At 42.7% G+C, this 27,269-nt stretch overlaps 1 protein-coding gene across 2 annotated transcripts in view; it reads left to right on the plus strand.

Annotated features, from left to right (window-relative positions):
- The window catches only part of dclk1a (doublecortin-like kinase 1a), a 293,560-nt gene that overhangs the window by 183,220 nt on the left and 83,071 nt on the right, over window positions 1-27,269 (plus strand). For both annotated transcript variants that reach the window (XM_067985937.1, XM_067985938.1), the window contains exon 6: window positions 25,292-25,386. In XM_067985937.1, coding sequence (XP_067842038.1) covers window positions 25,292-25,386 — 95 coding nt within the window. The remainder of the gene's footprint in view (window positions 1-25,291; window positions 25,387-27,269) is intronic.

Below are 27,269 nucleotides of genomic sequence, written 5' to 3' on the forward strand. Positions count from 1 at the left end.
GCTGTTTTTGGTGAATGTTATTTTGTTTGAGAAAAAATACGTTTGAGCACATGGAATTCTGAGTTCATTTCTGTGTATGCTTTCAACTTTTGGGGGTTTGAATGATGGCAAGGGAAATCTAGACTTCCATTTTATGAAGGAACTGTGCAGAAGTTTTTGTAAGTGAGGGATTTTGTGAGGGCAGAACAGGCAGGTGTGTACTGACTTTATTTGGTGAGCCAACCTTAATTTATTGAAAGACTTGGGATATCAGATGTGTCCTCCTTTATCTGGCTGCTGGATGTCCTGTTTCATGTCCTTTCCTTCCTATGCATCATCTTCATGCTGTGGGGAGGCAGGTCATTCTACCCCTCTTCATTGTCAATACCTTCAGCTTCCAGAAGCAGCAAGCCTTCTTCATCATGATGTTATGCAGTACACAGCATGCTGCAATGATTTTTGGCTGTATTGCAAGATGCTACCAGATTTATCTGAACACTTAAAACGAGGGGCTCGATGTTACCAGGGCTGCGGGTTCGTGGTGGGGGGGCTATTCGGCGAAATCAGTCTGCCCGCCCCCCCGTGCGATCACAGCCTAATTGGATTCACTTACCTGGTCTTCCGGGTTCCCCACTGCTGATCTGCGCGTCGGGCGGGCTGCGCATGCGCAGTAAGCTCTGTCAGCTGGAGGAGCTCTATTTAAAGGGGCAGTCCTCCACTGACATGCTGCAACAAATAGCAAAAATTACAGCATGGAGCAGCCCAGGGGGAAGGCTGCTCCCAGTTTAATGATGCCTCACTCCAGGTATCATTAGATGGGGTGAGGAGGAGGGGGAGGACAGAGATCTTCCCCCCGGCGGGCGGGAGGAAGCGGCCTGCCTCTGCCACCAGGAAGGTCTGGCTCGAGTTGGCAGAGGAGGTCACCTGCACCACCAACATATCGCCCACCTGCATACAGTGCAGGAGGCGCTGCAATGACCTAAGTAGGTCAGCCAAAGTGAGTACACTTACTCATTCCCCTACACTCCGTCTGCCACATCACCGCCCCCACCTCACATCTCCTTCTGCACTGCCAACACTACTCTGTCACCTCAGCCCTCATACCCACTCAAACCTCATCCTCATCTTACCTGCACTTGCTCACCTCGCCAGTACTCATCCCGCCACTACCACTCAACCCAATCCTCATACAATCTCATGGCTCTATCTCATACTCACCCTCTCATGCATCTGTTTCACAGTCAGCCTCACTCAACCTGCCACTACCTGTGCTGCAGCCACAGGGCATGCATCACATATGTGCAGTAGGAAGCGTAAGGCAAACGTGTCATGAGCATGAAGGGGATGCACAAGGGTGTTTGAGGGTTTGTCATGGTTTTTACTTATATTGAATTTCTGACCAACTCACATTACATATATTGGCACCACTCCTGCCACTTCTTTGCAAATCTTGTCTGGTTTGTGCAATAATGCCCTTTCCTGAGGATCACAATGAAGACCCACAACTGATGACACCCATTGTGTCACTGCAGAGTGGGTGAAGGTGTATTTGCAGGGCTCTTTCGTGCAGACAACTGAGAGACGTCGGCGATGTCCCCAGTGGCACCCTGGAAGGATGCGGAGGAGAAGTTGTTGAGGGCAGTGGTGACTTTGACAGCGACAGGTAAGAAGATGGTGCTCGGGCCAACCGGGAGCAGCTCGGCATGAAGGAGGCTGCAGATGTCCACGACTACATGTCGAGTGACTCTGAGCCTCTGTGTGCACTGCTGCTCAGAGAGGTCCAGGAAGCTGAGCCTCGGTCTGTGGACCCTGTGGCGAGGGTAGTGCCCTCTGCAACGCATCTCTCTCTGCGGTTGCCCTCCCTCCTTCTGTGCAGGTGGATGTGTCACAGCATTGTGTTGTGGAGCTCCACGTGTCAGAGGTGGACGGCGAGGCTGGTGAGGCTGGTGATGCTGTTCGCCCTCCGAGGAGGTCATGACTGCAGCTATGGCGGCCCCCATCCGGAAGATGTACATCTGAGGGGGTCCGCAAGTTAGGTACATGTCTCTGGACCCCGGGGTAAGTGTGCAAGTTGGTGAATTTTCTTGTCAGGAGGAGGCCAAACTTTGTCCCAAGTGACAGAGTGGCCTCCTGCAATGAGTGAGGGTCTCCCCACCTGTCAAATGGACTTTTGCAGCTGCCACAGGCTGACAGCTGCAACACGTCCATTTCAACTAGGAGTGTTTTCCCCAGTATGGGAAACAGTCCCTGTTGTCTCTAAAATCCCACCCCTCCTCACATATTCCCCTAATCAGGTCTGTTAATGACCTGAAATAGCAATGTAAATAGTCTTAAGTGGCACCCTGCTGGGTGGGGGCTGCGCGCGCACATCGGCGCGTCAGTGGGGAACCCGGAAGTGGGCGGGTTGGAGCCGGGCTCCGAACCCGCTCCGGGATTTTCGGAGCCCCCCCACCAGGAACGCACCCGATAGCGAGTGCTAAAATGAAGTCCGAGATTTCAGAATGGCTACAGTCTGCTCTATAACAGTTCTTGTAGTGGCATTGTCCTCATTATATCTGTTGTCCCCTCCGTCTGTGGAAGCCTTACTGGAGTCATAAACCACAATTGCATTAGATGGCCCTGATCACTACTCAACCATCCTGATCGATGGCTCTGAGGGATGAGGGCTAGTATGGTGTGTTATTGCATGATGAAAGTGACATGGCACCTCTAACTGATTTCCCCACCCCCCCTGTAAATAAAATAAATAGGCCAATCTTTTTAAGCTTATCTGGGTAACTAAGGTGTTTTAGGCTGAGTTTCATTCTTGTAGCCCTCCTATGAACCTTTTCCAACAAATGCCTCTGAAGAAGAGATACATTCTGGGATGTCTTACTCCAATCTAACCTTTTCCATTCTTATTCTCCTACTGTTTATAGTATAAAAATAGGGGGGTTCTCATTGAGAAATCCATGTCCCTAGTACAAAGAAGTACTCTGTGCAGAGCTGAGCTGAGTAAACCTAGCAGCAAAAATACTTAACTGAACCTCCTAAATACTAAGGCAAAGTAATACCAACCTTCAAGTAGGAGCACACAAAATGGCCTCCTCAATCTGTTATCCACCTCAGTAATACCTTCCTGCAGCTCGTACTGCTACTTATGTGGAGGTGGTAATTATTTAGGGAGGGTTTGGGGCCAAAGTTGGGGGCAATGAACCAGTGTGGTTAGCACACCGCCTTAAACCATTTATATGTGGCAGATCAAGTTCCTGGTGGGAAGATAATTTTTGGTGCCGTATTTCAGAGGCAGTTTTGAGGTGGTAGCCTTTAAGAATCCACTTTGCTCTTTTTATGCCCCAAATCTGCCGCAAAATGGATGGTAATTTAGAGGAGAATCATGTCCACTTTGCCTTTTTCTCTCTTTTCCTTTATTTTTGGCAGTTTCCTTTATTTCTCACCTAATGTGAAAATCTGGAGGGGGGCTCTTCACTGATGATTTCACAGTGTTCAACTCCATTCATGACACCTCTGACAATGAAGCAGCCCATGCCAGCCTACATAACATTAAGGCTTGGGTTAACAAGTGGGAGGTCACATTTGCACCACATAATTGCTAACCAAAGACCATCTCCAGCAAGAAAAAACCCAGCCACCTCTCTGTGACCTTTTATGGCACCACTATCTCTGAGTTCCCCACTATCAACATCTTGGGGGTCACCAATGGCCGGAAGCTTATCAGCCATATCAGCAGGGCAGAAACTGGGCACTCAGTGATGTATGGCTCTGCCCTGACTGATAAAAGCCTCTCCACCATGCACAAGTCAGGAGTGTGATGGAGTACTCACTACTCACCTGGATGGGTGCAGCTGCCACACTCAACCTCGGCACCAGGCAGAATAGAGCAGTTCACTTGATTGAAGCCCCTATCATTGGGCTTAATATCTACTCCCTTCACTGCCAGGGCATTGCGAATTCAGTTCCTACTATCTACATGATGCACTGCACCTCTCAGCCCTACATAACTCTACCACCAAGAATGATGAGAACAGCAATGTCATGGGAACACATCACCTCCAAGTTCCTCTCCAATTCACATACCACCTTGACTGGGTCATAGATTGTCTTCATCATCGCTGGGTCAAGATCTTGGAATTCCCTACCTAACAACACTTTCACTACAAGAACTGCAGCAGTTCAAGAAAAAGGCCCACTAACATCTTCTCAGGGTAACCAGGGATGGGTAATTAATGCAGCCTTGCCACTGTAAATGACAACCTGAAAACAAATAATTAAAAAAATTTGAGGGCTCCAAAACTCTATATCTACGAAAATGATTTCACCTCTCTATGGAATTAGGACACTGGGATGTGTGTCATCTTGTTGCCTTGCATGAAGAAGTAGAGGGACTGCGTCATGGACTGGGATATGGGGAGTGAGTTAGGAGAAGAGAAAACAAATAAATTGTATTTACATAGCACCTTTCACACCCTCAGGATGACACAAGGCATTTTATCAATTATTTTTGAAGTTTAGTCACTATTGTTATATAGGCAGTGCAGCCGCAAATTTGCACACAGCACACTGTTCCACACAAAGTAAATGAATGAATGACCAAATAATCTGGTTTTTATGTTGTTGGTGTTAGGAGAGTTGGATATTAGCCAGAACACCAAGAAAACTGCTCCTCTTCATGTAGTGCCATGGGATCTTTTACATCCACCTGAGAAGATAAATGGGGCAAGGCTGGGGGCAGGGATTACCTCAATAGGGAGTTCCTGCATCTCGGGACCTCAGTGGGATCTAGCGTATGGTCAAGGGAGGTATGTCTGGTCATACCAGTCTTACCTCCCCAATATCCGAAGGCTTTGAGGCCCACTTGTGGGTCCAGGCTGGAATGGAGACCTGGATTCCCAAAGAAAACTTCTGCAACAGTTTAAAATGCTGGTGACTTACCTGCTGATTTCCTGCCTGCTTTGCACTGTCCCTGATTTTAACCTTCTCTTTGAGCAGGCGGCAAAGGCACCCGCCTGAAGCCGACGGGGTTGTTCTTTTACTTTGCAGATCGGAATTCGATTATATCATTGGGCTCTTTCTGCAATTTTAACTCTGGCCTAAGTGGGGGAACCTGGCTTTCTACCAGGTAAAGTCAGCAAGAAGAGGATCCCGGACCCAAAAAGGCTTTTTAAGATAAGCTTTTTTATTTTCCTTGTGGGGCTCTGAGGAGCAGGAGTGCTCCTCTTCGTCCCACAAGGAAAGTTTATTCCTCCGTTGTCTCGGGTTCCTGTCTTCCCTCTCACAAGACCCTCCCGAAACCCCCTCTCTGCGACTTACCTTCTTGCTGGTGAGCCTTCCTTTGATGCCGGCCGGTGGCCTCCTGCCGCCCGATTTTCTGCTCCTACCCATTGGTCAGCTGCCGCTTTCTGCACATTTTGGGCAGGCAGCTGACCGGCGGTATTCAAATGGCACCCAGGAGTTAAAATAGCCATGACTATTGAGTATTGTGAAACGCCACAAGGAAAATGTCACAATACAACAGATTACAATGAGGACTATTGCATATAGACTAGTCGATCAGCCTTCTGGAACAGGGAGTTCATCATTGCTGTCCTAGGGTCTGAGCCAATCTACAAAGCTGCTCAAACAGATTATAACATTGTGTTGAATTATTTATCTACACCATCAAGTAGGGAATCCTCCTAAGTTGTTTTTTTTTAAAAAAAAGCTCTTTTTAGATGAATTGTAAAGATACCTGCAGTTACCTTTCAAATTTGCTGCATTTTTTTTTAGTCCTATTTATTCACTTAACCTAGCTCTCTTTCTTCAGATCAAAGAATGTACACATTGTTTTTACAGCATCATCATCATCATCATCACCATACTGAATATAATAGGAAACTACCATTTTTAATTTTGTTGCAGAATTTGGTTTCAAAAACTGATAAGCAGTGCACAACACCAGCTATAAGACACACATCAACTATTTGTCATTACAAGCCTTTATAAATCTTTTGGCCTCAACACCATTATAAGGTCACAGCTGAATACGGGTCTGTGGTTTCATTGCACTGCAATCTAGGGGCTTTCAGTCATGCCCAGATGAATACCTGATTAAATACTCTTGCCATTTACCTACTGTATTACAATTTCAACAAAACCTAATATTCACTTACTATAAACTGATGGTTCCTCCATGAGTAGAATCAATTCATGAAGCTCAGGCCCATAGCAGAGTAATCACAATCAAGTCATTGCCTGTTACTTGATCTCAGCCTTGGTAATAGAGCAATGATCAATGGGGTCAATCAATCTCAGATAGCAAAGTAAGTTATAGTTCAATGACAGGAATTGATTTCATTTTCAGAAGTGGACGATGAGTAATAATTATTTTATCGATTTGTTAATGTGTAAGGTGAAGATTACCCCCACATGTTGATCTCAATTAACTTACTGGCATGCAATAAATATCTTTGGATTTCATAATCCTTCTGTAACTTTGTCCTTTTATTAAAAAGTCCATCTTAAATCTTTATAAATCATATACACATTTCTATATTTCATAACTTAAATATAAAGGGAGTCATTTTTCGAGTACAAGTGAGCAGCAGGAAATCTTGCCTGCCATCAGTGTGTAATGGAAAATCATGGGCAGCAGACCCCCAATTTTCAATATGTCCTGACAATATTCTCTGTCACCAGCATGTATTCAGAAAATCATCCCTGGTGACTTATGCCTTCTTTCCCAGTGCAGACAATACCATTTAAAAATATGAGTGGCAAGTCAACTAAACTCTTAGAAACACAGCTGCCTGAAGCCAACCTTTAAATCACATTCTATCTAAGTAAAGTCATGCTAGAAATTTGGTCGCGCAATGCCCGTTTGTCAGCAGCTAAACGGCTACCTAAGCTTCCAATATGGTGGGCAGGAAGCACTTGCTCAACACATTAAAGGGACTGCCTGTTAGGCTGCAACCAACAAGGCACGATTTTAAAATATACTTGCCTGAATGTGGAGCTGGGAGGAGCATTCTCCCAGTTGGCACTACCCCCCACCCCCGGCCACAACTACCTCTTAACCCAATTGCCCCCCCCCCCCCTTCCCGTCCCAGTCACCTTCCTTCCCTGTCCCCATAACCACTTACCTGAGGGACGCAGCTGTTCCCTCTGGCTGGAGAATCTAGAAGTAGGGGTCATAATCTCAAGATAAGGGGTCAGCCATTTAGGACCGAGATGAAGAAAAATTTCTTATCTCAGAGGGCTGTGAATCTTTGGAATTCTCTACCCCAAAGGGCTGTGGATGTTCAGTCATTGAGTATATTCAAGACTGAGATTGATAGATTTTTGGACACTAAGGGAATCAAGGGATATGGGGACAGGGCCAGAAAGTGGAGTTGAGGTAGCAGCTCAGCCATGATCTTATTGAATGGCTGAGCAGGCTCCAGGGGCCTTATGGCCTACTCCTGCTCCTATTTCTTATGTTCTTATTGCAGCAGCTCGATCTTCCATTCCGCTTCACCTGCCTGTTAGTGTCCGTAGCTCGCTGGCTCGATGATAATGAGGCCCGAGGCCCAATACTGTGCGCTCTTAGGCCACATCATTCAGGTACAGATATTGTTTCCTGCACCCAGCATGCCTGCAAAAATGAGCGCACCCACATTTCTAGGTCATGATGTGAAAAAAACCTGGAAATTTTCATGAATTATATCTTTTTATGTGATGATTTTATATGAGGCATGACAGAGCTCCACTCCCATCACAGGTATAATTTATTTGTTCTTTTGCTTTCCACCAGAAATGAGTAGCAGCCTTAAGCTAGGTAAACACCTGGGCCCCGGATACCAACAGCTGTTTGGGTGGAGTCCACCATAGGTCCGGCAGATTATAGAATCATATAACACAGAAGGAGGCCATTCGGCCCACCGTGCCTGTGCCAGCTCTTTGAAAGAGCTATCCAATTAGTCCCACTCCCCTGCTCTTTCCCCATAGCCCTGCAGAGTTTTCCTTATCAAGTGTATATCCAATTCCCATTTGAAAGGTACTATTGAATCTGCTTCCACCACCCTTTCAGGCATGCATTCCACATCATAACAATTCACTGTGTAAAAAATTTCTTCTCATCTCCCCTCTGGTTCTTTTGCCAATTATTTTAAATCTGTGTCCTTTGATTACCGGCCCTTCTGCCAGTGGAAACAGTTTCTCCTTGTTTACTCTTATCAAAACCCCTCATAATTTTGAACACCTCTATTAAATCTCCCCTTAATCTGCTCTGCTCTAAGGTGAACAATCGCAGCTTCTCTAGACTCTCCACATAACTGAAGTCCCACATCCTTGCAGGGAAATAAATTTTTTGTTTACTTAAATCTTCAGCCTGATAAGGGCCTCAGGTTCCTCTCCCCCTTCCCAAGAAAGTCAGGATACCACTCTGATTTTCCACCAACACTGCGGGGCGGGGTCTATGTTGCATCTCCATAGGAGCAGGCTGCCTGCCCCAATACTACAATGACCCCATCTGCAAGATTTTGGAAGGGGTCAATGGCTGGAAGTCCTGCCCCACCGCACCTCAGCACCCTTACAAGGTCTGTGGAATTTTGGGCTTTTTATTTTTCAGTAGATGTTTTTGGAAGTTTTGAGTTATTGGTGCTCATATACTGAAAAATGAGCCCATCTGTTCAATGTATCAGCATGCTACACTGGATCATGGAGTTGCACGTTACAGTTCACATGCCCAATTTTCACACCAGTCTTTGGTCGGTCATAAAGTAGAATATTTAGCACCACGCCACAACAAAAGAGATCATCCCAGGCTGCTTTTACTCATCTCCTGACAGAAGCTTGCAACGAGGCATTAGTAAAAGCCCGGGAACAGATTCCGGCTGGGGGAATGCTCAAAAAGAAATGCTGCAAACATTAAAAAAAACTGAAAGTTTCCCATAGAGCTAAGTAACCCAGTTTTGGAAGACAACTTCTCATGTATTTGAATTTTTTTTTTGACAACTTATATCTTTAATGTGTTGATTCTACTCTTAGTGCATCATCTATTCCCAAGTCCTATAAAAAGGGAAGTGAAAAGCACATTGTACATAATTCCCTGTGTCACATTTTACAGCTTGGCACCTCACTTCAAATATAAGTGCAGAAAACTGTCTGACGCAGTACACTCCAAACTGGTATAATTGTGCAGCAGAGAAGGGTAGGAGTCTGTGCAGGTTCATGTACGTCAGGGTTGCTATAGAAACTAGCAGTGTGATCTAAAGCCATGGGAGGAAAGAGTTTTACGTAATAATGACGGATCAGCAAGTGACAAGCCTTTTAAGGGCTTTCCGCTTATTTTATGCCTGTTTTCATACAACTACAAGTTCAATCTCACACTCACTGTTTTGATAAAAACTAGTTTTAAAGAATTGCTTGTAACCCATGGATCCTACCAATAAACCTGAAAGATCAATGAAAGTAGGAATGCTTTTTCTAACCTTATATCTATTACCTTGAAAAGCTCACCTTAGAGTTGAAATCGATGTCTGCAGTATTGGTCCTCTTTGTTGTTATGAAAAATCCTGTTGGTAATGTTGGCATAGACAGCAATCCCTTGCTACGTTACCCACTTATCTCATTTAACAATTTATTGTTTATGGTCACTTCACAAACAGAATTATGAAAAACACCTTTAGTATGATGCCTCATTATTGTACAACTTGCAAATACAGAATCACAGAAAGGGTCTATTGGATTTAACACATAGAAAGCATAACCAACCAATTAACCTCTTTGACAACTGACTTAAGCAATATTAACTATTTATAGAGGAGTAAATTTGAGTCACTAGCACAGAAAGACTTAAATGGAGAACCTCACTGTTAGTATCCAGTATAACAAGGTGTGGTAATCCCCTGGAAATGGTATCCCTGTTTAATTTTATCTTACTTCCTTAAAAAGAGAGACACTTCAAGTTGTGAATACTCCAGCATAAAGGCTGAAGCTGATGCACCAAGAACGAAGTCTAGTCAAACCTTGTTATCGGCACAAGTAATCGCCTCTCCACCCCCCCCCCCCACCCCACAGGCGATTTTTGTAAGCTGGCATTGGCATTAATGTGGTAGTGAAGGTCATCACTGCCCTCAACTTTTATTACACAGAATCCTTTCAAGTACCCATAGAGGACATCACAGGAATCTGTTGCTGTGTTGTATACTGCTGCATTAACAACAACAACTTGCATTTATATAACGCCTTTAACATCAAAAAACATCTCAAGCTTCACAGAGATGTAATCAGACAAAATGGATGTTGAGACAAAGAAGGCAACATTAGGAGGGGTGTCCAAAAGTTTGGTCAAAGATGTGGGTTCTAAAGAGGGCCATAAAGGAGGAGAGGGAAGTTGAGAGACTTAGGGAGGAAATTCTAGAGCAAGGGACCTAGACGACCGCAAATGGTGGGGCGAAAGAGGAGGGAATGCATAAAAGGCCGGAGTCAGAGGAACAGAGAATTCGGGGTGGGGGAGGGGGTTGTAGGGCTGGAGGAGGTGTCAGAGATAGGGAGAGGCAAGGTCATGAAGGGATTTACACACAAGGATGAGAATTTTTAATTTGAAGCATTGGGGAACTTGGAGCCAACGTAGGTCAGGGTGATGGGTGAGGGGGACTTGCTGCGGTATAAGTTATGAGCAGCTGAGTTATGGATGAACTAAAGTTTATGGTTGGTGGAGCATGGGAGGCCGGCCTGAAGAGCATTGGAATAATCAAGTGTTTCAGAGGCAGGTGGGTTGCTGTAGGGGCAGAGATGGGCCTTTTATGGAGGTGGAAGTAGGTGGTCTTTGTGATGGAGAGGATATGGGGTCAGAAGATCAGCTCAGGATCAAATATTACAAACAGTCTGGTTCAACCGGAGACAATGGCTGGGGAGGAGCTTGGAATTAATGGTAAAGATCTGGCGTCTGTCACGGGGCTGAAAATCATGGCTTTAGTCTTGCCTGTGTTTAACTGGAGGAAATTGTAGTTCATCTAAGAATGGATGTTGGATAAGCAGCCTGCCAACACAGAGGCAGTGGAGGGGATGAGAGAGGTGGTGGAAGGTAGATCTGGGTGTCTGCGTACATGTAGAAGTTGACCCCATGTCTGTGGATGATGTTGCCTGGGGCAGCATGTAGATGCAGAGGAGGATGAGGTCAAGGATAGATCCTTGGGGGACTCTAGGTGGGAAAAGAAGCCATTGCTGGAGATGCTCTGGCCTCAGATAGGTAAGTGAGGGGCATCCTACTGAGCTGAACAATGGTGGTGAGGCATTGGAGGAGGATAGCACGGTCGACTGTGTCAGAGATTGCGGAGAGATTGAGGAGGATGAGGAGAGTTAATGTACCATAGTCACAGTCACAGAGAATGTTATTTGTGACTTTGGTTAGGGCTATTTCAGTGGTGTGGCAGGGACAGAAACTTGATTGGAGAGATTCAAACATGGATTTGGAAAGTGACAGTATTAGACATGAGAATAGACTGGCGGCCAACATAAAAGGGAATCAAAAATCTTCTACAGGCATGTAAACAGTAAACGGGTAGTAAGAGGAGGGGTAGGGCCGATTAGGGACCATAGAGGAACTCTACGCAGGGAGGCAGAGGGGATGGCCGAGGTACTAAACGAGTACTTTGCATCTGTCGTTACCAAGGAAGAAGATGCTGCCAGAGTCTCAGTAAAGGAAGACATAATTGAGGTACTGGATGGGCTAAAAATTGATAAAGAAGAGGTACTTGAAAGGCTAGCTGTACTTAAAGTAGATAAGTCACCTGGTTTGGATGGGATACATCCTAGGTTGCTGAGGGAAGTGGAAGGGTGGAAATTGTGGAGGTACTGGTCATAATCTTCCAAACATCCATAGATTTGGGGGTGGTGCCAGAGGACTGGAGAATTGCAAATGTTACACCCTTGTTCAAAAAAGGTATAAGCTTAAACCCAGCAACTATAGGCCAGTCAGTTTAACCTCAGTGGTGGGGAAACTTTTAGAAATGATAATCCGGGACAGAATTAACAGTCACTTGGACGAGTGTGGATTGATTAAGGAAAGCCAGCACGGATTTGTTAAAGGCAAATCGGGTTTAACTAACCTTTCTAGGGATACAGATTTAATGGGCGTGATTTCCAGCAAAGGATGTTACAACACATGAGCATGTTGAGCAGCCACTTTGACGATTAAAATATACTGCAGTGAGAGTCCATCATCTGAGTTTTTTGATGAGGTAACAGAGAGGGTAGATGAGGGCAGTGCAGTTCATGTGGTGTATATGGACTTTCAAAAGGCATTTGATAAAGTGCCGCACGGCAGGCTTATCATCAAGATTGCGGCCCATGGAATAAAGGGAGCAGTAGCAACATGAATACAGAATTGGCTACGGGACAGGAAACTGAGAGTAGTGGTGAATGGTTGTTTTTCTTACTGGAGGGAGGAGTACAGTGGTGTTCCCCAGGGGTCAGTGCTGGGACCACTGCTTCTCTTGATATATATTAATGACTTGAACTTGGGTGTACAGGACACAATTTCAAAATTTGCAGATGACACAAAACTTGGAAGGGTAGTAAACAGTGAGGAGGATAGTGATAGACTTCAAGGGGATATAGACAGGCTGGTGGCATGGGCGGACACGTGGCAGATGAAATTTAACGCAGAAAAATGCGAAGTGATACATTTCGGTAGGAAGAACGAAGAGAGGCAATATAGAGGTCATAACTCTAAAAGGGATACAAGAACAGAGAGATCTGGGGGTATATGTGCACAATTCGTTGAAGTGGCTGCTCAACATGCTCATGTGTTGTAACATCCTTTGCTAGAAATCACGCCCATTAAATCTGTATCCCTAGCAAGGTTAGGAGGAGCATTCAGTATACTGGACCTTCACTACATTCTTGCTTGCCCATCAGCAACCTCGACCTCTATTACTTCTTCAGCACATGACTTGTGCTTTAATTACATTACTAGCTGTCTGTGTGCTATTAAAATATACTGCAGTGAGAGTCCATCATCTGAAAAATGTCAGGTTGTTTAGATTGTAGCACTTTTGTTTCTGAGTCAGAAGGTTTTGCGTTCAAGCCCCAGTCAGGATTTGAGCACATAATCTAGGCTGCCAGTCTAGTGCAGTACTGCAGGAGTACTGCATTGTCAGGTATGCTGTCCTATGAATGAGATGTTAATCTAAGGCCCTACATTAATGCAAGCCTTTCTTCTACTCCTTGCTTTTGTTCTGTGCAAGTTAAGCCTTTAAACATAAGAGCAGTTGGAATTAAGGTAGATTGATTCCTCACCTGGTATGATATGAAAGAAAGAACTTCCATTGATTCCTTTCACATCCTCAGAATTTCCTAAAGCACATTACAACCAATGAATTGCCTTTGAAGGGTAGTCACTGTTGATTTGTAGGCAAATGTGACAGGCAAAAAACAATTAGATAAATGATCAGTTAATCTGTTTTGGAGGTGTTGGTCGAGGGATAGATAATTGCCAGGACACTGGGACTCTATGAGTATTGTCTTTATTTAATGTACATCTTTACTGATTGAGATTTAAGTTCTTCATCCACATAGGTCTTCCATTTCTATGTGATACTCTTGCCTTACATTGGAGTTCTTTCATACTTGAGAAGCTCCTTCTGTGCCTCCTTTTAGGCCCTTGAGTTGATCCAATCTGTGTCATACATGGAAATAGGCTTTCCCAAATTATTATTGTGCCATTTTTCAAAGGTTTTGCAAATTTCATAGATCAATTTATATATTTAATTTATACCTGTTAGCAGTTAGCTGTTGAGAAATATGAAAAGGAGTTTATTGCTGTTGTGCTATGCTCAGCTGGGTTTCTTTTGTTTCCATTATTGAATTTGGAATGCACAAATTCATCTGCAGTAACATCATGTAGAGCTACCATTTTGGTTTGAGTTCAGAAATAGGAACAATTAACTATTTATATAAAAAAATGGAAATATGGGTCTAAATGACAGTTGCTTCATTAACATTTCAGTGATCTAGTGCTCATTTGAATGATCTAAATATAAGCCTTCAATTTAGAATTTTAAAAATAAAAAGGGACATTTAGTTCTGAAAATTTAAATGCTCTGTTGGGTTTTAGTCAATGAGAATCCAAAGCCTTGAGTTAAATTCCACCCTTCTGTAGCACACAAGGTATATTCTAGACATTGTATCAATAAAAATCTCATTCACAAAATGCAACACTTTCTCTATGCCAGCAGCAAGCAATTAATTATGTGTGAAGAACCCACCTGCTAGCTTGTCTATAAGGTTGTGTGTACAGAAAGACAATCGGATATGGCATTGCTCAATGGTTAATATTGCAATGAATATGAAAATACAATAAAAAGAATGAATTTGAGAAAAAAAAGTAGCATTTTGTAAGATTAAATTTCCATAAAATCTAATATTTTAAATCACTATGCTCATCAGAGTTTTAAAATATCAACTAACATACATAACTAGGAGCTTCTCCTGATGAATAGAGTAGTTCAATTCTAGCAATAAAAAGAACAATTCTTTACTTCTGCACTGAAATGCAGAATTTGTGTAGAAGCAAAATATCTAAAATTTGAACTAGTTGATTTTCATAGGTGATTTAGATTAGCTAGATTTGGGATCATTTTGTGGCACGGATCAGTGGCATCTATTAGGTTATGTAGGTAACCTGTTTTTAATTTGTCTGAGAATAAGCCATAACCTAAATAACCTGGTATTTCAAGTGAGACATTGACTGTAGTTATACGTCAACATCTATCTTGTCATTTTAAGTCGGATACTGGATGAGTCATTTGCTATTTGGTGTCTAATGGTAAGATGAATCATGCATTCGCATTCTAAATTATTCAGGGTTTTTGGTTTATATTGTCAAAGGGGGAACAGTTGTTTAATCATCATGGGTACTTGCAATTGGTTTAATTGACTCTTATGATGCAGCCTTAAGAAACCACCTGAACCACCCACTCCTGAATCACAGACGTCAGTCTTACGCAGAAAAGCATTTGCTTATGATAGCTGCTTCTTACTCAGTTGTCTTTACTAGCAGGGATTTTGTCTGTGAGTCTGCATCTCAGCTTTCTTTTTTGCTTCATTCCATTATTCCTTTACTTGAAGCATTATACAATCAGCAGAGTGCCTGAGAATTACATAGGAAGAAGTTTTGTTTGTTGAAAATTTGCTGTCATAATGAAGTACATACAAGGTACGTATGGCCATTGGAAATCTATCATATAAGATTTGTAACAGCATAGGTAATAAGTTACTAAGTTACATAAATGTTATATTTCATACTGTAGTAACCGAATAATCCTTTACCTCATCCTAGGTGAACAGACTAAAGTAAACTAAGTCAAGTTAAATCTAGAAAATTTTATTTGATTTTCCCTGAATGCTGTTTTCTATATTCTTAAGTTCTTCTGGATTGTCACAACTTTATACTTAAAAATGCAAAGAGGCTTAACATGCCTAACTTAATATTCTACACTGAATGTCGTCAAAGTACTTGTAATCTTTTGGAGAATTAGGTAACAGTAAAACTGTATGGGATTGGATTCAATGCTGTGTGAGTATAAAGAGGTGCTATCTAAAAATGTGTGTTTTAATTGCGTCAAATCATTATGATTTTGCAGTTTTAGCAAATGTTGCTAGATGATTGAGATATTTTGACATTTATATGATGTCTTTAAACTGCACCTCCTAATGTAGTGCTGACAATGTTACTGCAATATCGCAAGAGAGGAGCTGCAATTTTGCTGTGCGCTTGCATTGCTATACAGTGGGAGAAGGCAAAATTCTGACTAACCAATTTATTCTGATTGAGAAGAGTTGATGGGACAGTCGGTTCTTTACAATGAGTAAAAATTAAAAGGCGGTTTACTGTACAACAGCGTTCTAACAATGGTTTAACAACAATAACTTGCATTTATATAGCATTTTTACTGTAGAAAAACATCCCAAGGAACTTCACAGAAGCGTAATCAGACATTAGATGCCAAGCCAAAGAAGGAGATATTCCAAAGAATAACTAAAACCTTGGCCAAAGAGGTTGGTTTAAGGAAGGTCTTAAAGGAGGAGAGAGAGGTGGAGCAGCAGACAGATTAGAGCCTAGATGGTTGAAAGCATGGTTGCCAATGGTGGGATGAAAGGAGTGGAAATGCACAGAAGAGACCAGAGTTGGAGGAATGTAGAGTTTTTAGAGGTTTGTAGGGGCTGGAGAAGGTTAAAGAGGTAGGGCGGGGCAAAGCCATGAAGGGATTTAAACACAAGGATGAGAATATTAAATTTGACACATTGGTGGACTGGGAGCCGGTGTAGATCAGTCAGCATGGGGATGATGGATGAATGGGACTTAGTGTGGGATAGGATACGGGCTACTAGATTTTGGATCAGCTGAAGTTTATGGAGAGGAAGAATGGGAGTCGGCCAGGAGATCATTGGAATAGTTGAGTCTGGAGGTGGACAGTGTTAAGAAGATGGAAGTAGGCTTTCTTTATGGTATAAAGTCGGAAGCTCAGCTCGAGTCATAGGACACTGAATTTGTAAACAGTCTGATTCAACTTGAGACGGGGCGACAAAATTGTGGTGAGAGTACAGGGTTTGTGGCAGGAGCTGAAGGCAATGCTTTGGTCTTCCCAGAGTTTAACTGGAGGAAATTGTGGCTCATCCAGAACTGTAAATTGGACAAGCAGTCTGACTACACAGGACAGTGGAGGGGTCTTGAGAGGTAATGGAGAGGTTAGATGGCTGGATGTCTTGAGCGTAAATGTGCAACCAGACCTCATGTCTTTGGATGTTGTCACCAAGAGGCAGTATGTACATGAGGAAGAGGAAGAGGCCAAGAACAGTTCCTTGAGGGACTCCAGAGGTAATGGTGCTGGGGCGAGAAAAGAAGCCATTGTTGGAGATGCTCTGGTTAAGATTCGAGGTAAGAGTGGAACCAAACAAGCGCAATCCCACTGAACTGGACAACGGAGGAGAAGCATTGGAGGTGGATGGCGAGGTCGACTGTGTCAAAGGCTGCAGAGAGGTTGAGAAGGATGAGGAGGGATAGTGAATCATAGTCACAGATACAGAGGATGTCATTTTTGACTCTCGTCAGGGCCATTTCCGTGCTGTGGTAAGGGTGGAAATCTGATTGGAGCTATTCAAATATGGAGTTGCGGGCACAAACTTGGGAAGCAACAACACATTAAAGGACTTTGGAGAGAAAGGGAAGGTTGGAGATGAGGCAGTAGTTTGCAAGGACAGAGGGGTTGAGGGTGGGTTTTTTGAGGAGGGGGTGATGTTGGTGGTTTTGAAAAGAAGGGGTCGGTACCTGAGGAGAGGGAATAATTTGCAATATCAGGTAGCATGGGGGCCAGGAAGGGAAGGGTGGTCAGCAGTTTAGCGGAAATGAGGCCAAGCGAGCAGGAGGTAGGTCTCCTGGACAAAATGAGCTCAGAGAGAGCATGAGGAGAGATAGGAGAGAAACTAGAGTAAAATGCGGGTTCAAGGCTAGAGCAGGGGATACCTTGGGGGAGGTTTGGTTTGGTGGGCAAGGGGAAGTGGGGATGTGGCAGTAGCAGCTGAATGTATAATCTCAATCTTTGTGATAAAGAAATTCATGAGCATCTTGCACTTGTTATTGGAGATGAGGGTGGACGGGGTAGGGGAGAGGGGTTTATGGAGGCGGTTGGTAGTGGAGAAAAGAAGCCGAGGGTTATCTTTGCTTTCCAGAATGATCCTGAAGTAGTGAGCGGTTTTGGCCGAGAAGAACAAGGCCTGATGGTGCTTAATGTGGTCCAGCCACATTTGCGATGAATGGCTAAACTAATTGTGTACCAGATACGCTCAAGTCTGCACACCTTGGACTTGAGGGAGCAAAGATGGGGGCCATACTAGGGGGAAGACCAGGGTGAAGAGAAAGGAAGCGTTTGGCTAGGGACTAAGGCATTAACTAACTTCATCAAAAGTGAAGGTGAGGGAGTGATAGAGCAGATTGACAGCTGCAGAAGTATCGTGATGAATGGAGGGCCAAAGGCTAGATAGTTGGAAGTTAAAACAGCTAAGTTAAAAGGTGGATTTTGCATCAGTGTCTTGTACAGTGCTGTTGGCATGGTGTAAAAACAAAACAAAGCCACTACTTGGAGGTGCCCTCACTTACTCTGGTACCACTATGTAACAGCAGTTTCGTACTCCATTTTACGAGCTGTAAGCTGAAGATGTTGAGGGGAAAGCAATGCTAAAGGTACAATGTAAGAATAGTATTATTGAATGGAGACACTGATTATTTTGTTTTAATAGATAGGGTCGAATGAATAATAATACTACTTTATGCTATCTTATTTTAGTTAACACTATTTTTCTGGTGTCTATTCATAATGTACTCTGATTACGTAGTGAAACAAATCTCAAGTGCCAGTTTTTTTATTTGTTCATGGGATGTGGGCTTCGCTGGCAAGGTCAGCATTTATTGCCCATCCCTAATGCCCTTGAGAAGGTGGTGGTGAGCCGCCACCTTGAATCGCTGCAATCCATATGGTGAAGGTTCTCCCACAGTGCTGTTAGGTAGGGAGTCCCAGGATTTTGACCCAGTGACGATAAAAGGATGGCGATATATTTGTAAGTCGGGATGGTGTGTGACTCGGAGGGGAATGTGCAGGTGGTGTTCTTCCCATGTGCCTGCTGCCCTTGTCCTTCTAGGTGGTAGAGGTTGTGGGTTTGGGAGGTGCTGTCAAAGAAGCCTTGGCGAGTTGCTGCAGTGCATCCTGTGGATGGTACACACTGCAGTCACGGTGCACCGGTGGTGAAGGGAGTGAATGTTTAGGGTGGTGGATGGGGTGCCAATCAAGCGGGCTGCTTTGTCCTGGATGGTGTCAAGCTTCTTGAGTGTTGTTGGTGCTGCACTCATCCAGGCAAGTGGAGAGTATTCCATCACACTCCTGACTTGTGCCTTGTAGATGGTGGAAAGGCTTTGGGGAGTCAGGAGGTGAATCACTCGCCGCAGAATACCCAGCCTCTGACCTGCTGTTGTAGCCACAGTATTTATGTGGCTGGTCCAGTTAAGTTTCTGGTCAATGGTGACCCCCGGGATGTTGATTGTAGGGGATTTGGCGATGGTAATGCCATTGAATGTCAAGGGGAGGTGGTCAGACTCTCTCTTGTTGGAGATGGTCATTGCCTGGCACTTATCTGGCACGAATGTTACTTGCCACTTATCAGCCCAAGCCTGGATGTTGTCCAGGTCTTACTGCTTGCAGGCATGGACTCCTTCATTATCTGAGGGGTTGCAAATGGAACTGAACGTTGTGCAATCATCAGCGAACATCCCCATTTCTGACCTTGTGATGGAGGGAAGGTCAATGATGAAGCAGCTAAAAATGGTTGGACCTAGAACACTGCCCTGCAGAACTCCTGCAGCACTGTCCTGGGGCTGAGATGATTGGCCTCCAACAACCACTACCATCTTCCTTTGTGCTAGGTATGACTCCAGCCACTAGAAAGTTTTCCCCCTGATTCCCATTGACTTCAATTTTACTGGGGCTCCTTGGTGCTACACTCGGTCAAATGCTACCTTGATGTCAAGGGCAGTCACTCTCACCTCACCTCTGGAATTCAGCTCTTTTGTCCATGTTTGGATCAAAGCTGTAATGAGGTCTGGAGCCGAGTGGTTTTGGCGGAACCCAAACTGAGCATCAGTGAGCAGGTTATTGGTGAGTAAGTGTCGCTTGATAGTGCTGTCGACGACACCTTCCATCGCTTTGCTGATTATTGAGTGTAGACTTATGGGGCGGTAATTGGCCCCATCATAACCTAACATATTAGTGAATTGATTAGAGCTCTTGTTACAATGAAACTATTATTCATGTATCAATTTACAGTGAAATTCCAAGGAATAATCTTCCATTATTCAGCCCAGATTGAGGAGGCCAATGTGTCTTATAGACTAGTTGAGATCCAACAGGGAAGATTTCCTCTGTTAGCAATGTATAGTGAAACTGTAAATGGGTTTATAAATTTTGCTATGTATAACACATAGAGGAAATTTTCCCCATTAGAGTAATAAATGCCTCATCTCTGCATAGCAACTGCTTCTCTTGATCATATATTGAAAGCATTTCATTTTATCTGCAGGAAAGAGTCAATTTTGGGACACTTTTTTTGAGAATTTGAGTTTCATCTTTATTTTGCATCCTGAAATAAGGAACGCACTTTTGGATTACAGGTTTTTTGACTCACACTTGAAATTAATGACAAGGATGCAGCAATTTTAATTTGAGTTGATTAGATTACTGTAAACAAAATTTAACTTGTGGCTATCCCAGTTTCATCAAATCACAGGCAGTAATTGTTCAGTGGCTAACTTTACTCTGAGTCATGCACATCAGGAAGACTCCAGGTTCAGCCCCTAGTGTGTGCTTGGCCTCAGCATTCCAAATCTAGTGAGGGGGAAACTTGAACCAAGTTCCTGCTGTTAATAACTACTGAGTGAGCCTTCCTGTAGGTGTGTATGTTTGGATGCTAGATGAGGACAGGATCAGGCTTGACAGTGATGGCCTCCCTACTTAAGAAGCACACTGACACTTACTGCCTAGGCACCCATATGAAGAATGGTTGTTTGGCTAGGCTCTGTTGGCAGAAAGTGCCATTTGCCAGTGTGATTCCTTATCTTCAAGATGCAAGAGGCATAAAGAAAGAAAAGCAGAAGAAAAAAAATTGCTGAACTGAGTTTATTAGACTTGATGAATTACCGAACTATCATGTACACGTATATAGCACAGCTTATAAAATATTAATTTAATTAATAAACATTTATATTCATAAAACAGACTTCTGAAATATAAATGAAATTAATTGTACTTTCCATTACCTACCAATTATGTCCATTAATGTGTTCAGGTTTGTTTTGGTTAATTATATTGGTGCATAAGATTAATTGTTTTGTATTTGTAACTTCAGTAATGAAACTCAGCTGATAGCTTAGACAGCATTTGGTGTATGACAATTTTTGCATTGTTTGAATCTGAAATTTGCCTGTTTCAAATGGTGAGACTGCAATGAAAGGTAGAAAGAAAGACTTGCAATCATATAGCATCTCCCTGAAATGTTTACATACAGAGAATGATTAGGAAGGGAAATATAGCAGTCATTCTATGCTCAAAAAGATACCAAAGACAAGCAAAAAGATGAATAACTAGTTAATTTGTTTTTGGAGATGTTAGTTGAGAGACGACTGTTGGAAAGGACACCAGGGAACTCACTGCATTTTTTCAAAATGTTACTAGGATCTTTCACCCAAACAGGGCATTGGTTTAACATCTCACCTGAAGAGCAGCACCTTTGACAATGCAGCAGTCCCCTAATACCGTATCTCTAGGGTCCCCTCTTCCTTTTCTTTATCTACATGCTGCCCTTCAGCAACATCAGACTGGATGGGGTTAGAGCTGATGATATCCAGCTGTACCTCTCCACCACTCATTTCTCTGAACCGCCTTGGTGCTGCCAGACTGTTTGTCCAACATCAAATCCTGAATGAATCACAATTTCTTCTAGCTCAATGTTGGGAAGACTGAAGCCATTGTCTTCAGCCTCTGCCATAAACTCCGCTCCCTTGCTATTTAATGCACTCCCTCTCAGGTTGAACCAAACCATTTGCAATATTAATATCCTGTTTGACCTTGAAATGAGTGTTAAACCACACATTCTATTCATCATCAAGACTGCATAACTTGCACCTCTGCAACGTTGCCAGCCTTCGCCCCACCTCATCTCCTCCGCTACTGAAGCCTTTATATATGCCTTTGTCACCTTTAGATTTGATTGCTATAACACTTTCTTTACCAGCCTCCCATCCCCCTTCCTTCATAGCCTCCAATGTGTTTAAACTCTGCCACGCATATCCTGTTTGCACTAAGCCCCATTTACCCATCACCCCTATCACCACTCCTTACTTTTGTTCCCTATTCCCAAAAACATTCAATTCAAAATCATTGCCCTTGTCTATAAATCTCTCCAAGCTCTTGCCCCACCATATCTCTAATTTACTCCAGCACTATATCCTCTCCCGAACACACTATTCCTCTGACTTGGGGCTTCTGTGCATCTCCCCTCCCTTCAACCTACCATTAGTGGCAGAGCTTTCAACCACCTCAGTTTTGCTCATTGGAACTCCCTCTATAAACTTATCCATCTCTACACCTCTCCCTCCACTTTTTAAAAGCCTCTTCAACCTAGCCTTCAGTCACCGCTCCTAATCTCTTTCTGCTTAGCTCACAACCCATTTTCATATGCCTATTTGTGACACACCGTGGAGCATTTTCCACATTAAAGGTACTATATAAATGCAAGTTGGTATTATTGCAGCATGTTATAGGTTATATGGTCTGTTCCTAAAGTGGGGCTTGAACCCACAACCGTCTGACTTATAGGCAAGACTATCAGTGAGCCAAACTGAAAGATACTTATATTACAGAAATAGTAATAACCTAAACAATATACTTTCCATGCTGTACAAATACTTGTAATAAATATGTTTTGTCTTGGCACTAAATTCGGCACATCTCACAAATATTTCAACATCTCCGCACACTTTAGAACTGAAGTATATTATGGGAGTTTATTGATTTGATTAATTTGTGAAAAGTATAATTAGACAAATTAATAGATTATACCTTTCTAAAATGTGATTCATTAGCATGCTCTGACATCTATTTGCAGGTTTCCAGTGGACGACCGATTGTGATAGGAACATAAAAATGTACAGGAATGAAAAAGCCCATTGCGGTCCATCTGGCCTGTCCCAGTGCCTAGGAAATATATTCCATGATACCTGTCCTACTCCTTTATCAATTTTTTTTCCAGATACTTATCCAACTCTCTTAAATTTATTGCTGTGTCCCTTAACAGTTAATTCCATACGCTATGTAATGTATAAGTCTTTTATCAGAGGGCAGTTCTACAGTAGCAGTTATTCATTAGTAAAATTTATCTTGATTATTTGCCCTTTTTAAGACATTTGAGGCCATAATGGCATCTTTCAGCAAAGAAAAGAATTAAGTTAGTAGATTTCTGTGGAGGGTTGTGTTTAATTATGTGGAATGTTTTTGATAAAATAAGAATCATAGGAGTTATTTAGTGAAATGTAAGGAAAGTTTTCCCACACCCAATTGTATTTTCCCATTTTAAAAAAACTGTACCAAAGTTTGTAAATAATAAAGTACGCAAAAGGTAGTAGTAATGCACTGTGTTAGAGCACCAGTGTGGAGAGTTGAAAGGCAACTACATACTCGAACTTCCTACTCAGTGAGTGGGTTAACAATGAAGTAGAAGCCAGGTATCTCCCTGGAAAAAAGGAGGGAAATCAGAAAAAAAGTATGCACCCAAGAGACTCTTGTGCATCTCCTAGTGGCTTGTTCAATATCAACACTGGCAGAAGGTCAGAAGCAAGCCACCTGCAAACCCTCTGAGCCAATAAATTGTGCATGGCACGCGGAGCTCTAAATACAAAATGTAACATATGGAATGGAATAATGACATAAAAAATACACAAAAAGCACAAGGAAGCACTAAACTAAACACTAAATTAAGTTATTCATTTAATGTAAACATTAAATGAAGTTGCTGAGGGAAGTAAGGGTGGAAATTGCAGTGGTACTGGCCACAATCTTCCAATCATCCTTAGATACGGGGGTGATGCCAGAAGACTACAGAATTGCAAATGTTACATCCTTGTTCAAAAAAGGGTATAAGGATAAACCCAGCAACTACAGGCCAGTCAATTTAACCTCGGTGGTGGGGAAACATTTGGAAACGATAATTCGGGACAAAATTAACAGTCACTTGGACAAGCGTGGATTAATTAAGGAAAGCCAGCATGGATTTGTTAAAGGCAAATCGAGTTTAACTAACTTGATGAAGTTTTTTGATGAGGTAACAGACAGGGTTGATGAGGGCAATGCGGTTGATGTGTATATGGGCTTCCAAAAGGCGTTTGATAAAGAGCCATTTAATAGGCTTGTCAGTAAAGTTGAAGCTCATGGAATAAAAGGGGTAGTGGCAGCATGGATACGAAATTGACTAAGCGACAGGAAACAGCGAGTAGTGGTGAACGGTTGTTTTTCGGACAGGAGGAAGGTATACAGTGATGTTCCCCAGGGGTCAGTACTAGGACCACTGCTTTTCTTGTTATATATTAATGACTTGGACTTGGGTGTACAGGCCACAATTTCAAAATTTGCAGATGACACAAAACTTGGAAGTGTAGTGAACAGTGAGGAGGATAGTGATAGACTTCAAGAGGACATAGACAGACTGGTGGCATGGGCGGACACATGGCAGATGAAATTTAACGCAGAGAAGTGCGAAGTGATACATTTTGGTAGGAAGAACGAGGAGAGGCAGTATAAACTAAATGGTACAATTCTAAAGGGGGTGCAGGAACAGAGAGACCTGGGGGTATGTGTGCACAAACCGTTGAAGGTGGCAGGGCAGTTTGAGAAAGCAGTTAAAAAAGCATACAGTATCCTGGGCTTTATAAATAGAGGCATAAGAGTACAAAAGCAAGGAGGTCATGATGAACCTTTATAAAACACTGGTTTGGTCACAACTGGAGTATTATGTCCAGTTCTGGGCACAGCACTTTAGGAAAGATGTGAAGGCCTTAGAGAGGGTGCAGATGAGATTTACTAGAATGGTTCCAGGGATGAAGGACTTCAGATATGTGGATAGACCAGTGAAGCTGGGGTTGTTCTCCTTAGAGCAGAGAAGGTTAAGAGGAGATTTCATAGAGGTGTTCAAAATCATGAGGGGTGTAGACAGCAGATAGTGAAAAACTGTTCCCATTGGTGGAAGGGTCAAGAACCAGAGGACACAGATCTAAGGCGATTGGGAAAAGAACCAAAGGCCACATAAGGAAAAACTTTTTACGCAACAAATGGTTATGATCTGGAATGCGCTGCCTTGGGGTAGTGGAGGCAGATTCAATCGTGGCTTTGAAAAGGGAATTAGATAAATACTTGAAGGGAAAAAATTTGTAGGGAAACGGGGATAGGGCGGAGGAGTGGGACTAGCTGGATTGCTCTTGGAGGGAGCCGGCACGGGCTCGGCGGGCCTTCTGTGCTGCAACCATTCTATAATGCCATGATTCTATGATTATTAAATTAGCAATAAACTCAGTGAATTAGATTTAAACTTTAATATTTGCAGAATTCAGTACAATTTGCCTCTGAATCCGAGAGATGACCACACTTCCCAATTGCCACTGCCCTTTGTATTGACAGTCATATTACTCAGTGCATCAAGCTTGTATAGTGCACAAATTGTTAAATAATTGTGACCTTACAGATATTTCTTCTTTTAGTGAATGGAACCCCTGGTAGCCAGCTTTCTACTCCACGTTCCACCAAGACACCAAGCCCGTCACCAACCAGCCCAGGCACCCTACGCAAACAGAAGGTGAGATAATATATTCTAATTACATATAGAGAGGCTTGACTGGTCAAAGAAATTAATCATCAAAAAGGTAGCAATACTGAAGAAATCTGACAGATGTTTCAGAGGGACTCATTAACTGCAAGTGAACTGCTCTAAGGGAGGAAAACAGCTTTTCATACACATCGGCATTAAAAACAAGCTGACATTTGTGTCAAACGAAAAGCAAAATCATTCAATAACAGAGAAAGCAGCATTGTAGTTGTGTATCATAAAAAGCTAAGTCCCTCAGCGATAAGTATGACAATGAAAATCGTTTGTGCTGAAAGGAAAGACACAGTATTCCTCAGAGACCAGTAGCTCGGTGTAATGGGTTTAATTATTATTTTATCGATTATTGTTGCACCTTATAGATGTGAATGCTTTAGGCAATGTAGCCAGGAGAATCAAACAAATGCAAATATTTAGTTTCCAGCAGATATATAAGCTTGATTTATTTTTTTCTGAAAAAAAATCATTATGTATTCTCTTGATAGCTCTGCCTTTTGTCATAGTTCTAGTATGTTGCCTGGCAACAAGCTCAACTGCACCATAGTCAATCTTTTTTTCTTCACAGTTCTAAAACCTGAATGAATGCACAAAAACATTTATTGCATGTGCAGCTGGGATTTCATTTTAATCATTCTGATACAGAACAATTTTTTTTAAAGGAAAACCTCAAACATTTCTTCTTTTGCTAAATGCCACGCATACAACTGTTTCTTGTGCTATAATAAGAAGCCTTTTCTGCATTTGTGATAATTTTTCTCCGATTATAAAGCAATGGATTTGATGCTGCAAAGACCTAGTCTGCCATTTTTTCAGACTTGATGTTGAAATGAGTTAAGTTCTTACTGATGATTGTTTTAGGTAGAGAAGAGGTTTTGGCAGTCCAGTCACTTGGGGGTCAAAATTCCTGTCTTCGCTAATTCTAGCAAAAAGGGTAGATGTGTGTATGAAGTGCTTGTCACAGAATACTTTGTCACTTAGGTTAGAGGAGATAGGAATGTTACCCATTAAAAGAACTGGATCATTTGTAACCTGATCCAGTGTCCTAGAGGATGGGTAGCATGTTGAGTCTGAAGTCAAAGAGATATCCGGCCGCCCGGCACCATGGCTGACCATTCGGTTTGTTACCGGTTTTCTTCACTGAAATTGAACTGCTGTACCCCACCCAATGGATACTGAATTTCCATTAAAAGAGTAAATTAAGGGTTAACAAAAATATAAAGTTTCATTCTACACAATACAGCTGGAAAAAATAATTTAAAAGATAGCGTACAATACTGTGCATCTCACAGGGCCTGTACCTCCCCCTCTCTATGGATGATTCAGATTCTGTGGGAGACTCGATAGAGACAATGGAGCAAAATGTCAGGGGTTTGTTATGTAATAGTAGAATGTTTAACTATTGTTATACTTTTACATTTTCATTTTTTTCCCAATTATTATGAAAATGGATTGAAACTGGAAAAAAGAATTACATTTATGGTTCAACCTAATACTCATATTCCCTACAATTAGATGACAACTACATAACCTGGAAATAAAAAGCTGGTATCAGTAAAAGTTGCCATGAAGCTGTCTGATTGTCTTTAAAACCAAACTGGTTCACTAATGTCCTTTAGAGAAAGAAATCTGCCGTTCTTACCCAGTCTGGTCTATATGTGACTTCAGTCCCACACCAATATGGTAACTGCCCTCTGTAGTGGCCTAGCAAGCTACTTGTATCAAACTGCTACAAAGAATACCACACGGGCTGCAGCAGTTGAAGAAGGCGGCCCACCACATCGTCTCAGGGCAACGAGGGATGGGCAATAAATGTGGCCTTGCCGGCAACACTCACATCCCAAGAATTAATTTTTTTA

This window comes from Heptranchias perlo, chromosome 6 (genome assembly GCF_035084215.1).
Source record: "Heptranchias perlo isolate sHepPer1 chromosome 6, sHepPer1.hap1, whole genome shotgun sequence".
NCBI classification, from domain to species: Eukaryota; Metazoa; Chordata; class Chondrichthyes; order Hexanchiformes; family Hexanchidae; genus Heptranchias; species Heptranchias perlo.